The following is a 13,333-nucleotide window of genomic DNA, read 5'->3' as shown; positions in this document are numbered from 1 at the left end:
ATACATATCCCCAAACCGATATGTGCAAATCAGTAAAGCTCATCATGGACCGAACCATGTCAAGCAAAGTTCGATTCCTCCTTTCTAACACACCATTTAACCGTGGTGTTCCTAGAGGAGTTAACTATGAAAGAATTCTACAATTAATTAGATGATCATCAATATCTTGAGTCAAATATTCACCACCACGATCAGATCGCAATGCTTTAATTGTCTTCCCAAGCTGGTTTTGTACCTCATTATGGAACTCCTTGAACTTTTCAAAGGATTCCGACTTATGCTTCATTAAATAGATATAGCCATACCTACTTAAATCATCAGTAAAAGTAATGAAGTAGTTAAAACCACCTCTAAAGCTTTTAAACTCATTGGTCCATACACATCCGTATGTATGAGGCCCAAAAGGTCACTAGCTCTTTCACCCTTTCCAGTAAAAGGTGACCTAGTCATTTCACCTAACAAGCATGACTCACAATTTTCAAATGATTCATAATCAAATGAAGTTAGGAGTCCAACTTTTTTGCAATTTCTAGATGCGCGATTGGTTTATATGACCTAACCTACAATGCCATAAATAGGTTTGGTTTGATTCATCTGTTTTTCGCTTTTTCTAAACGATGTTGTAAACATGGGTTGTATAATCTAAGACATACAAACCATTAATCAATTTTGCGTTAGCATATAACATATTTTCTTTGGAAATAAAACAACTCTTGTCTCTTATTTCAAAAGAAAAACCTTCAAGATCAGTATCTAAAACAGGAACTGAAATAATGTTCTTGGTAATTGTTGGGACAAAATAACAGTTATTAAGCACCAAAATAAGACCAGACAGAAGCCTCAAGTGATATTTTCCAATAGCAAGTACAACAACTTTTGCTCCATTTCCTACTCGACACGTGACTTCCCTTTTTGCTAACTTCCTACACTCTCTAAAGCCTTGCATGTTATTAACAATGTGAGCACCACAACCGATATCAAATACCCAATTGCAAGACAATGTGAGCACCACAGCCGATATCAAATACCCAATTGCAAGAAGAGGTAAGATTAATTTCATCAACAAAAACATTAGGTAACTCCTTACCTTCCGTCTTCACTGGTGTGTTGTGGGGACAACCTGGTAAATGGCAAGACAAACTACCGCAATAGAAGCATTGGCTTCCCTCCTTCTTCAAATACTCCTCTGTATGGTTGATCAACAGATTGACAAGCGTCACTGTCGAGCCTTCATCATCATGAATAAGCTTGACGAGATCAAATCCATTATGGAGTGAAAACAGAATAGTGTCGTGCAAAGTCATCATCAAACGGTCTCCCTAAGATATCCATCCGATTGAGTAAATCAATCAGTTCCTTCAAATGGTTCTTAACTGACTGACTAGGAATGAGTTTCTTGGCCATTATCTTACAATTAATATTGTAAGTCTCAAACCTTACACTGTTAGTCCAGGAGTAGTATATTTGAGGGATCGAATTAACAACCTCTCTAACATTCTGATCGTTGATGCCTCCACTTTCTAATGCACCAATGCCACCTCGACAGATGGCGCGTAGACAATTTTGCAGTTTGGTCAACTCATAATCCTTAAACCTTCTCTTCCAACACGTTAGAATAGATGCCAATATGAGATTCCTGATTTTCTCTGCATCCGAAACATCTTTCGGGTGCCTATCAGGAGTCAAACCTACTGTGAATCTGCTTTCAATGGGAATATAGAGTCAAGTCTCAAGCTTGTGGCTCTTAAGAACACTTCTTAACTCTTCTTCCTATTCCCTGAAGTTTTTGAGATTTAGCCTTGTTTTAAGTTTGGTTGGCAAATTAGTGTTGTCGTTAAAGCTATTCATCTACAAACAAAAATCAAAATGAGGCAAAGTTCAATAATTATGTTCAATAAAATTTAAGTACCATAAGCATATTAAATTGGTAACTTTAAAACACTTCATTCAATTTAATTGATCTCTATTTGAATTAAGTGATTCCAAGACTCTTTATTTGTGTAATAACTGACCTGACTTTGGCCCTACCATCAACCATTACATTTTTAAAGTGAGTAAAGTCTTTATTGATTATAACTCTTGTAACTCTTGGTTGAATAATTAACCATCACATGTTTAATGATTACCCCTTGCTTCAAGGTTCTAAACGCTTTAGGTAATTTTGTTGAGTATAACCAATTAAAATTGTAAAACTTGATGTACCCCAACTCTCCCAAGATATAAAATGACACCCAGCTTTGGCATGACCTATCATAAATATCAAAGGTTTATTGAGTTTTTACCTGAAAAAGCAACCTCAATATTACCGGGACCTAGATTCATTATGTTTGTGATTAATTTAGTGAACTCTAGTGCATCATCACAAGCATTAATAAAATCTAACATGCATAATCTACTAATGCATAAATAAAACATGAGATAGTATGGCCCCTTAAGCCTAAGAAAACTAATAAGCAAAACTCCAACTTGAACCTTCATGGATCTCATCCATCTAGCTCCTTTGGGCCTTTACTCCATTGGCTTCTTTGATCAACTGCAACCTGTAATACTATTCTACACTATGTACTACTTAAATAAAATAAAATAAATTAGAAAAATACTTAACTGTACACAGACCGTATTTAGATTACAAAAATACGAAACGATGCGCATATCGTATTTAAAATCTATGGGCCATACTAGTATATGTATAGCAATAAATAACATCATATATTATAAAGTGTCATATAATAAATCACTGATCATGCTTTCCTAAACTACAACATCAGATGTTCATAATTAAGGAAACATAACATCTTAATATCTCATATTTTAAATTACCGCAATTAGATAATATCATATATTATTCATGACCAATCATAAAATATCATATATTCTATTTTTGGTATGAGATAGAATCAAATCATATTTTAATTATGGAAGATAAATCATATTTATTTCCCATGATTATCCTAACTAATTTAGGAGATTCTATCCTAATTGCCTAGCCAATCACAATATATTAAATCAATTATTATCCTAAACTAATTATGGGATAATCATATTATTTAATCAATTATTATCCATATAGATTCTTTTGCTCAAAAAATTATCCAAACTTATCAAAATTAACAACTTTAACTTTGACAATTATCTTTTCAAAATTTAAAACTTATCTTTTATTTTAAAATCTGATTTTTATTAACAAGATAATAAAAAAAAATTTGAAAATTGCGCCAGTCACCGTGGTGTGGCCAGCCGAAGCCAGCCACGGTGGTCGTACATCGAGCTGGTGTACGCTGCTGTGCAGTGACGCAATGCAGCAGCAGTAATGCATGCAACCCCTTGCGCGGTGTTGTTGTTGCTGCCATTGCTGTCCAAACCTCCTGCCCTGCCCCGCCCTCCCTCCTAGACACCTGGTGCGGCAGTCACCGTGACTGCGCCACCCAGCCGGGCCTTCTGTACCCTAAAACCTTTTTTTATTTTAATTTTAATTGAAACAAATCTTTTGTTAAAAAATTAAATTAATTTAATTTGGTCAAATTAATTTAAAAATTACATCATATTCAATCTTGAAAATAGGGTTTTTCAAGAAATTAATCCTCAATTCAATTTAACTCTTAAATTAAATAATTTGATCATGAACAATTCATAATTTAACATGAAATCAAATAGATTAAATTCATGAATCATATAGCAATCGAATTAAATCAAAACCAAAATACAAAATTCAAAATTTAAGGGTTTAGGGTTTCAACTTTTCGAAATTAGGATTTTGGAGGGTCGAAATTTTCGAACTTTTGGGGCGAAATTTCGGTTCTTTTGTGGACTAATTTTGAGCAAATTAAAAAACTTTTAATAATTGCATATGTTAAATCACAGATAAAATAATAATTGACCCATAATTAAATTATTCTCCCTCCTAATTGAATTAAAATTGTGGACAATTAAAGAATTAATAATTCAATATATGTACATGTATAGGCTAAATGATACCACTGTAGGACTTTAGATACTATAAGCGGAATTGCATGAATCATATTCATAAGTATCTAAACACCAAGAACGATGCATAACACATAAAGAACAATTAATAATACCTTTGAAGCGTGATTCCTCTAGCAATCGAGCAAGAACAAACGTGAGACAAAGAACCCCAAATGTGATTTCTCTATTTGGTCCACGGGCACAGATTAAACCTCCACTAATGTTAGTTAGTTGTGATCGAACCTTTCAATCAACCTTCTACAGAGAAGAGAGAAACACGAACTAACCATGAACCACCACGAACGAGCACCACACGCGCCACCTAGGATGGCCGGTCGTACGGGCGAGGGGGAGAGAGAGGAGGGTCGTGTGAGAGAGAGAGATTAGGGTTTGGGACTTGGTTGCTTGAGTTACAATTAACTGACTTGTCAATTGTTATGTCAATCTAAGTCATGGATCTTATTTATAGATCATATCTCTAAATAAGAGTCCATGTCAAGCCCAAACTCCTTATCCTAATCAAACTACTCTAGCCCAACACTCCATATGGTTTGTCATGATCTCTGAGGCCCATTAATGGGCCTCTTACTTGTTTAACCCAATACCCTGGTTGTGTGACCTCATATGATCCATTCTATTGGGCTTTGGACTATTTGACTAGCCCAAATATTATTTATCATATCTAGCAACAGACAATGACGATCGGAAAGAATGAACTTATTATCTCCATAATAATGACCCTTAATATATCTAGTATTTGCACTTATCGAAGACATAATTCCTTCAATAAAAATATTATAAAAATACGGAGTACTACAACCAAGTCTAGTGAGGAACTTGATCGGAGCAATGGTGATTATGATCGACGTCGTATTGCCGCTTGGTTACATGATGTTCCGTAATAAGCTTCTTCCTTCTTCTATTTCTTCTTCCCCCCACCCTCGAAATCGCCTTAACACAACCCCTACCATTCCCAAAATCACCCACTCGTGAAACCACCCTATCAACCTCTTGTATTGCTCGTGAAAAGAAGGCAGACGAATTACCGTAATATTCATCTTCTACTCTTGTATTATTGCTTGATTATCTATGCATTTTTTTGAGTTAATTGGATTTTGGTTTATTGTTGACAAATTGGGAGGTGGTTTTAGGGTAGAGGGGTGATGTTTTAGAAGGGAATAGGGAGGGCCGACCGCTGCAATAATAAGGAAGCGGCGGCCTGGCGAGACTAGGTTTAGGGTTTAGAGGGAAAGGGGAGGGGCGATGGCGAGATTGAGGAGCGGTGGTGGAGGTGGAGATGCTGGAGGTGGAAGGGGGAGGGGCTGCTATTTGGGTTTTTTTCTTAACTTTTTAACTCTTTTTTTAATTTTTTTAACTTTTTTTTTCTAAACCAATAGAAGTGCGGCACGTGTAATTAAAAATATATATATATATATATAAAAATAACCTGCTTATCAGGTTACCGATCATCCAGAATTGCTAGTGGAAAACTGACCCTATAGTTAGTATTATTAAAAAAAAAACCTTAGTTGAGATTATTAGAAATAGTAAAAGTTTTGTGTAGAACGGACTCGCATGAGTCCGGTCATACAAACAGAAAAAAATAAAATAAAATTGAGATCAGATTATAAATATCAGATATTAGATTATAAGTATCAGAAATTAGATAATAATGGTCAGATATTAGATTATAAGTGTCAAAAATTAGATAATAATGGTCAGATATTATATTATACCTATCAGGTATTAGATTACAAATGTCAGATATTAGATTGATCTTAATTATCAGAAATTAGATTATAATAGTCAGATATTATTATAAATATCAGAAATTATATTATAATTTATATACATTAGATATTAGGTTATATATATATCATATGAGAAGAATTTAACCTAAAAAATTAAGAAAAATAGAGAAATTAAAACCTAACCTCACGAATCTAATATCTGACCATTTAGGGTTAGCTCACTTCAGCTTAATTTCATTTCAGTTTAGTTCAGCTCAACTCCAATCAGTTCAGCTCCTAATTTCCTTCTCTCATAAAATATTCATTTCAGCTCAGTTTAGTTTAGTTCAGTTCAATTCAGCTCCAATCAGTTCAGTTCAATTCAACTCAGTTTAGTAAATGTGATAGACCCTTAGTCTCTTTCACTGACTCTAATATCCACATGGGGAATGCCTAAGAAAGTGGATTGCAACGCTGATGAAGGTGCGAGTTTTGCGACGAAGAAGAAAGGCCCTGTTATGCCTAATCCTCAACAGAAGACGAAGTCAATTGATGAAATCATGGGGGTTAAGGCTTTGGAGGTCAAAGACAGTAACTGATGAAGCGATTGATGCTTCAATTTTGAGTGCGGAGAATTCCTATTAAATCTCGGACTTCCGGAATTCGTGATGCCCTAAATCGTCGGAAGCGGCCATGGTTGCGGTGGGGGCACTTGGGGATGGGTGGGGGAGGGTCGCTGACACCGGGAGTTGGGAGGGAGAAGGTCGCCGACAGGGGATGGGTAGTGATAGTGGGTTGGGAGTTTGTATTATAAACCGGACTTACGTGAAACGGATTCACATAAAACCTTCTTTTAGAAATAATCGCTCATAGTTGGCATTATTAAAGTGTATTTTTCCTAACTAATAAGTACTTCCGTCGTTTTTTTTAGTTAACATTGTTTGACTTTTACACTATTCAAACACTACACTTTGACTCGCTTTTGTGCTTTATAGATATGATAAAATATAATCATGTGAGATCTTGTTTGAATCGTTTATTTGTATATTTTGTTAATATCCACTTTTTATAATCTATCTAATATATATATATAAAGGGGAGTTTTTTCCCAAGATTTTAGAGCGCCATGTAGGATTTTTATTTTTAAAAAATTATTAGAGCGCCACATAGGATTAATATTTTCAAAACGCTACAATAGGATTATGCCACCTAATATAAGATTAGTTAACGTGCCATGTAGGATTATAAATTATAGTTTATCCAATAAATAATTCAAGTGCCACATAAGCATAATTGACCAATGAGATTTTAATGGTTACATCAATTAAATACGAAATATTATCTTTTGAGATTATTAGGAATTTTATCTAATATTTTAAAACAAATGTAATCACATAAATATGAAAAATATTTTTTTTAAAAAAATAGATCGACCCATGCATCGCACGAGCGTCACATAGGATTGATATTTTTAAAACGCTACAATAGGATTATGCCACCTAAGATTAGTTAACGTGCCACGTAAGATTATAAATTATAGTTATATCCAATAAATAATTCAAGTGCTACATAAGCATAATTGACCAATGAGATTTTAATGGTTACATTAATTAAATACGAAATATTATCTTTTGAGATTAGGAATTTTATCTAATATTTTTTAAAAAAATACGGAAAAAATGATATATTACGTAAAACTAATAAAATAACAAATGTAATCACATAAATATGAATTTTTTTTTTTAAATAAAATAAACCGACCCGTGCATCGCACGGGCTTCATCTAGTTTTACAATATTGATAACTGAAATTATTAAGCGTTAAAACATACTTGATAAGCGTGATAATAGAAAGGTCTCAACTAAAAAAAATAGAGGAAGCATATAACAATTGAACGATATTAATGTTGGTCTCCCAAGAATCTGCACTTCTCGCTTCTGACCTTTTGCTTATCTTTTTGTGTCACTCTCTTCCGTTCTGTTCCACTCATTTATCTTCTCCTTTTGACTCACAATTGTAATTCGATTATTAAATATCTGGTTTTGCAATCTGGGTTTTCCTTTTTCGGGTCTTCAGAATTAATCATATATCAGGTACAAACTTCCGAATTTTGTATGATTTCATTATTATTTTGTTTAATTTACTGTATTTGATATCTGAATTCCGGTTAATTTCTAAATTTCGATGTTAATCTGATCACTGGATACAAATTAAGGATATTGATGATGAGTTTTATTGCATATTGATTAATAAATGTTTTTCGTAAGCGAAATTGATCAACTTTTTGATGGTACGACACAATTTTGTCAAATTAAAATTGTTAAAGGAAGAGTTCATGATATATTTGACGGATTCGTTGACCCATTGAAGTAATTATGTATGATTTCATTATTTTTTTTTTGTTTAATTTACTGTATTTGATCGATGGATTCCAGTTAATTTCTAATGTTAATCTGATCACTGGTTACAAATTAAGGATATTGATGATGGGTTTAATGAATATTGATTAATAATTGTTTTTCGTAAGCGTAATTGATGAACTTTTAGATGTTATGACACAATTTTGTCAAATTGAAATTGTAAAAGGAAGAGTTCATGACATATTTGAAGGAATCGTTGACCCATTGAAGTAATTATGTTGATCTGATTACATAGATTGAAATAATTAGTTTTTGGGAACTAGGCATTAGGTCAAAAGTTTTATTAGATGAAAGGGAATGAGATACCTGTTGATTAAGATGAGATAGCAGATAGGTATCGAAGCTAAAACAAGCCTTTGTTTTTTAAGCTTGCACATTGAAGTTATGAGATGTCTCTCAAATATGTTGATATTATTTTGAGGTTTGTGTTATACTAGCTCCGTTTCACAATAGATGTAACGTTTCTATTTGCACTAAAACCGATGAAGTGGGTAAATGGTACCCCGGAGTAGTATATTTACTCGATTTCTTGCACTCGATGCAGAAAAGAAGGATGACTTGTATAGTTCAATAAGATGTTTTTTCAAGGAAGTGAGCATAAGCTATGTATCACTCGGCAAGGTGCAAATATTTGCAATTTGATATGTAAATGTTGCTTTTGTTTAAAGTGAAATTACTTGATTACTGTTACTGATTTGATATCTATCTAAAATTTCTCCTTTTATTTGTTTTATTACGGAGTTTATTATGTTATAATGTATTTTATTGATTAAGATTTTCTTATTTATGCTTCTAAATAATAATTCCTCCCTCTTGTTTTATTGTACCTTTCGGATTGGTTATATTGTCAACTATTTATCTAGCAATAAATGTCTATTGTGAGCCATGTGAGGATCACTTTGGGAAATCAAGCTGGCTTGTAAATAGTGATAAATGAAGCATTATTGAGAGTGTGCAGCATTGTTCATAAGTTTTTCTCATATACAGTATGCTTGCTTCACATATTGATATCACTATATTTTTGGTTGATGTTGTGTACCTACACTGCTAAAATTGCTGATTTTCTGTCACATGAATGCATGATGACCTTAGTGTTATTTCAACTTAGATAATATTTTCAAAGAAAAGTTACTGTGTGTCATTGTTATTCGTCCACAGGTGCAATGTTTGGTGAACCTGTTAGTTCTGCTGATGGTGAAATTAAAGTGAGTTTTGGTTATCAGTGTGCTCGAAAGAAGGCCATCTGTGAAGATTCCGATGGATATGAAATCGTTCCTAAGGCTCGGCTTAGAAGAACTAGCAGATCTTTCTCCTGTCTTTCTGGTGCTGCATTAAGTGCTAACACTACATTAGCAAACACAAACATCTGCAATGGCATAATAGGCTCAGAGATACTGCCGAGTTGGGACTCACCTAATTCATTCCGCAGGATTCCATCTTCTCCGTCACTTTCTTCAAAAGTGGATATATTGTCATCTTCTCTCCAGAGTACTTTGTCAAATTTGAGTGTTAGTCCATCTTCTCTAGGAGAATCGCCTGAAAGTGACTCATATCTTAAGTTCATGAGTGCTCCGTCCCCAAAAGAAGGCTTTCTCAACGCTGTGGAAGTGCAAGTTGCTGGTGGAGCTGCAGGTGAAGATAGGGTTATTGCTGTTTGCTCTGAAGAAGATGGATGGCTCTTTTGTGGGGTTTATGATGGGTTCAATGGGAGAGATGCAGCTGATTTCCTAGCTGGGACATTATATGATACTTTTCTAATGAACTTCAACTTATTTAATTGGGATAATAAAGATGATATAGCTGAAGTATCTAATTGTTTTGCTTCAGATGAGTCGTTCCAGAATGTGCTAGATGATGACAATACTTCTAGATTTGGGAAAAAGATATTAAGAATAGGTGGTAGAAAGGATGTCAACTTTGATGCTTCAAGCCACAGTTGTAATACCGAGATAGACACATCATCAGATTTTTTTAAAAAAGGGGTGCTAGAGTGTCTCCAACGCGCCCTTAGTCAAGCTGAGATTGACTTCCTGTCCATGGTTGAGCAGGATATGGAAGAACGCCCTGATCTCGTTTCTGTTGGATCTTGTGTTTTGGTTGCACTGCTTGTTGGGAAAGATTTGTATACAATGAATTTAGGTGATAGTAGAGTTGTTGTTGCAACACAGAGCAGTGGTTGTGATGTTGGAGAGACTATAAATTTAAAAGCAATCCAACTTACTGATATTCATACTACTGACAATGAAGTTGAGAGATCTAAACTTGTATCAAACCATCGTGATGATCCTTCAACAATTACTGCAGGGAAAGTGAAAGGAAAGCTGAAGGTCACTCGTGCATTTGGTGTTGGTTACTTGAAGAAGGTCAGTAATAACTTAGTTTAGGGCATATTATTTATTAAAATACTGACGTAGTTGCTGACTTACTGTTCAATGTGCCATGCTGCTAATTCTAATTTAGTCGTTAACTTTATAGTGATGAAAATGTCTAAGAGAAAGTTTTAGTTAGATTTAATATAAATTATGGTTTATATTTAGCCTTTTTCTGGAGTGATATGGAGTACTCTTTCTGTCTCAGGTCTTTATTGGAGAGCTGAAACATGAAAAGTCGTCTGAATTATGTTTGTCCTTTTTATTTATCTATTTATTATTATTTTCTTATAACAATTTTATGTGACAAATTAGTTCTTATACAAGTAACAGTCAATCCTGTGTTCTTTTAACTACAGTCTCATGTGAGAATCGAGTGACTGCTACAAATACTAATTAGGTTAACTGATCAACACAAATAAATACGAGATTATATTTTAAAGTGGCATTGGCACAACGATTACCCCCTCTTTTGTGAGCTTCGATAAAATGTTGTTGTGGGTGTTTGCAGAAAGTATTGAATGATGCATTGATGGGAATTCTAAGAGTTCGAAATTTGATAAGTCCTCCTTATGTCTCCACAAGTCCTTCTATCAACGTTCACAGAATCTCAAGATCAGATCGCTTTGTTGTACTTGGCAGTGATGGTTTGTTTGACTTCTTTATCAATGAAGAAGTCGTTAGACTGGTGCATTTGTTCATATTGAAAAATCCTTCGGGTGATCCAGCAAAGTTTCTGCTGGAACAACTTGTCATTAGAGCTGCAGATTGTGCTGGTACGTTTTCTTGTCATGTAACTGTAGTGTTTACATATAACAAGATGGTACCATTCACTCAATTGTTCCATTTGCAGTCGTGTATGCTTTATGATTCTTCTATCTACTTTTTCTTTTTTTTTTTTCTTTTTTTAATATTACAAAGTTAAATTCTCATTTTGTGATATTACTACTGTTGTAGATAAATTGGGAAAATTGCCACAAAATGCATACCTTAAGTCGAATTTGAAAGTATAAGACTTTAGTTTAAATTAAGATCCACCTACTCTGGTTTGGACTGCTTAGTAGATTAAACTAGCAAATAGCTTTGTCCTAGTACCATAGCACTACATCTAATTAGTCCCCTGTATCTGTTTTACTTATCTGTTTCATAAACTTGATTTAATTTGTAAAAAATTGACAAAATACTGTCATTCTCTTATCCTTTGTGATACAGCTAATCTGTGTGCTAGGTCAAACTCGGATAAGTTCATTGTCTTACTGAAGAAAACACTTGAAACATATACTCTCTCCATGTTTGTTTAAGTGTTACACTTGCGTTAATCGACACCTTATATATATATATATATATATATATATATATATATATATATATATATATATATATATTAAGTTTTACACTTTTTTTTGGCAAATGACTATATTTTAATATTATATCTCTGTCCTCTCGTGATCCCCACTCATATCACAGATCCACTCATATTAAGTTTTTTTTTTAGTGTATAATTTCCTCTCATCTCACATAGCATACTCTACAGTAATCTATTAATACCACTATCTTTTCTTACAATTGTTTGATACTAGAACTATATCACTTACATCCTATTGTACTATACTCATTAAACTACTAATACTATTTGTCAAAATGGTAACACCTATGTTACTTAGACTCTTTATTTTATCTCTGTGTCGAACCCTCGATACTTGGACATGGGTATGACACTTGGACACTTCATTTTAGTTTAAAATCAAAGAATTTTTTTTTTTTTCATAAAATAGCCGAGTTGGACACTTGGACACGTACTCGTGTCGGACATGGGTACCCGAGTCCGGGTAACATAGGGTAACACTTTTAAATACAGAGCATTCATTCATTTCTTTGGCATCATAAATCATCTGAAGTTCAAGTTTTTCAATAACTAATTAATTTATCTAATGATCTTTGTTGATTTTTTATAATTACAACTTTTAAAACCCTAATTAGGCTCTTTATTGTTATCTAATGTTTTTATTTGTGGTCTCCCAGGATTCAGCATGGATGAGCTCTTGAATATTCCACCAGGAAGGAGGAGAAAATATCACGATGATGTGACTGTAATTGTGATCATCCTAGGACAAAATCCACGCACTTTAAAAGCTTCAACATGTTTGTGAGTTTCATGTACGAGTTTCATCCTATAACTGTATATATAAATTTTGAATGATTCATCAGCCCTCCTAGTTTTGGAGGAAATTTTGTTTAGGAGAGCTGGAACGATAGAAGACTGAATTTTGTCTTTCCCCCTTTTCCTGGGTCCATGACCAGAACAATTTTAGTGTCCATGTGTAATGATGATGATGATAATGTAGGTAGGTTTTCTCTTATGATTTTTGAAGGATCAGCTCGGTAAATATTCGATTTTCACTTCTTTGCAGCATTTTGGAAGATATTTGCAATTTTGCATTCATACGTGGTCATGGTAGTCTTTAACTGGAATAATTGAGCTTCTTGAAAATATGGCTGATGAACGATTTTGATGAAATTGATGCTGGATTATGTCTAGAGCAAACTGCCATGTACAACCTGTTTCGTTTTTTCAACGTTTCAAATTTTTGATGCATATAATGAAGTGTATCATACCTGTTGTTTACAAAGGGACTAGTAAAAGTTTCTTTGATAAGCTTTGATATCTTTGATCCAGGGATCAGGATGATTAAGTAAACTTTTAGTGCAGTTTAGCCAAATTTTTTCGTAGTTATAGCCAAATTTCAAATTTTCGTAGCCTTTTGAAAATTAATGATTCAGAAATTCTTGCCATGGAAGTTCTCTCAGAAACGTAGAATATTCTGTTCAATTACTGATTGAAATTTCG

The 13,333-nt window shown here is 33.7% G+C and overlaps 1 protein-coding gene across 3 annotated transcripts; it reads left to right on the top strand.

Annotated features, from left to right (window-relative positions):
• The first annotated feature begins 7,611 nt into the window (after window positions 1–7,611).
• Window positions 7,612–12,856, top strand: LOC145583109 (putative protein phosphatase 2C 40). Of its 3 annotated transcripts, XM_081640262.1 has the most exons (5): window positions 7,612–7,789; window positions 8,661–8,737; window positions 9,275–10,479; window positions 10,997–11,261; window positions 12,508–12,856. In XM_081640262.1, the coding sequence occupies exons 2-5, from the start codon at window positions 8,692–8,694 to the stop codon at window positions 12,633–12,635; spliced, it is 1,644 nt and encodes a 547-aa protein (XP_081496388.1). In that variant the 5' UTR covers window positions 7,612–7,789; window positions 8,661–8,691; the 3' UTR covers window positions 12,636–12,856. The 3 variants fall into 3 exon arrangements, with proteins under 3 accessions (XP_081496388.1, XP_081496389.1, XP_081496387.1); XM_081640263.1 differs by lacking the exon at window positions 8,661–8,737; XM_081640261.1 differs by having other exon boundaries at window positions 7,612–8,737.
• The last annotated feature ends 477 nt before the right edge of the window (window positions 12,857–13,333 follow it).

This window comes from Chenopodium album, chromosome 15 (genome assembly GCF_948465745.1).
Source record: "Chenopodium album chromosome 15, dcCheAlbu1.1, whole genome shotgun sequence".
In the NCBI taxonomy this organism is placed as follows: Eukaryota; Viridiplantae; Streptophyta; class Magnoliopsida; order Caryophyllales; family Amaranthaceae; genus Chenopodium; species Chenopodium album.
This window is presented reverse-complemented; position numbering and strand designations above follow the sequence as displayed.

Coding starts and splice junctions, on each gene's coding strand:
- LOC145583109 (XM_081640262.1), top strand. CDS start 8,692: ATGTTTTTTCAAGGAAGTGAGCATAAGCTATGTATCACTCGGCAAG. Junction 8,738..9,274: donor GCTATGTATCACTCGGCAAG/GTGCAAATATTT, acceptor ATTCGTCCACAG/GTGCAATGTTTGGTGAACCT. Junction 10,480..10,996: donor GTGTTGGTTACTTGAAGAAG/GTCAGTAATAAC, acceptor GGGTGTTTGCAG/AAAGTATTGAATGATGCATT.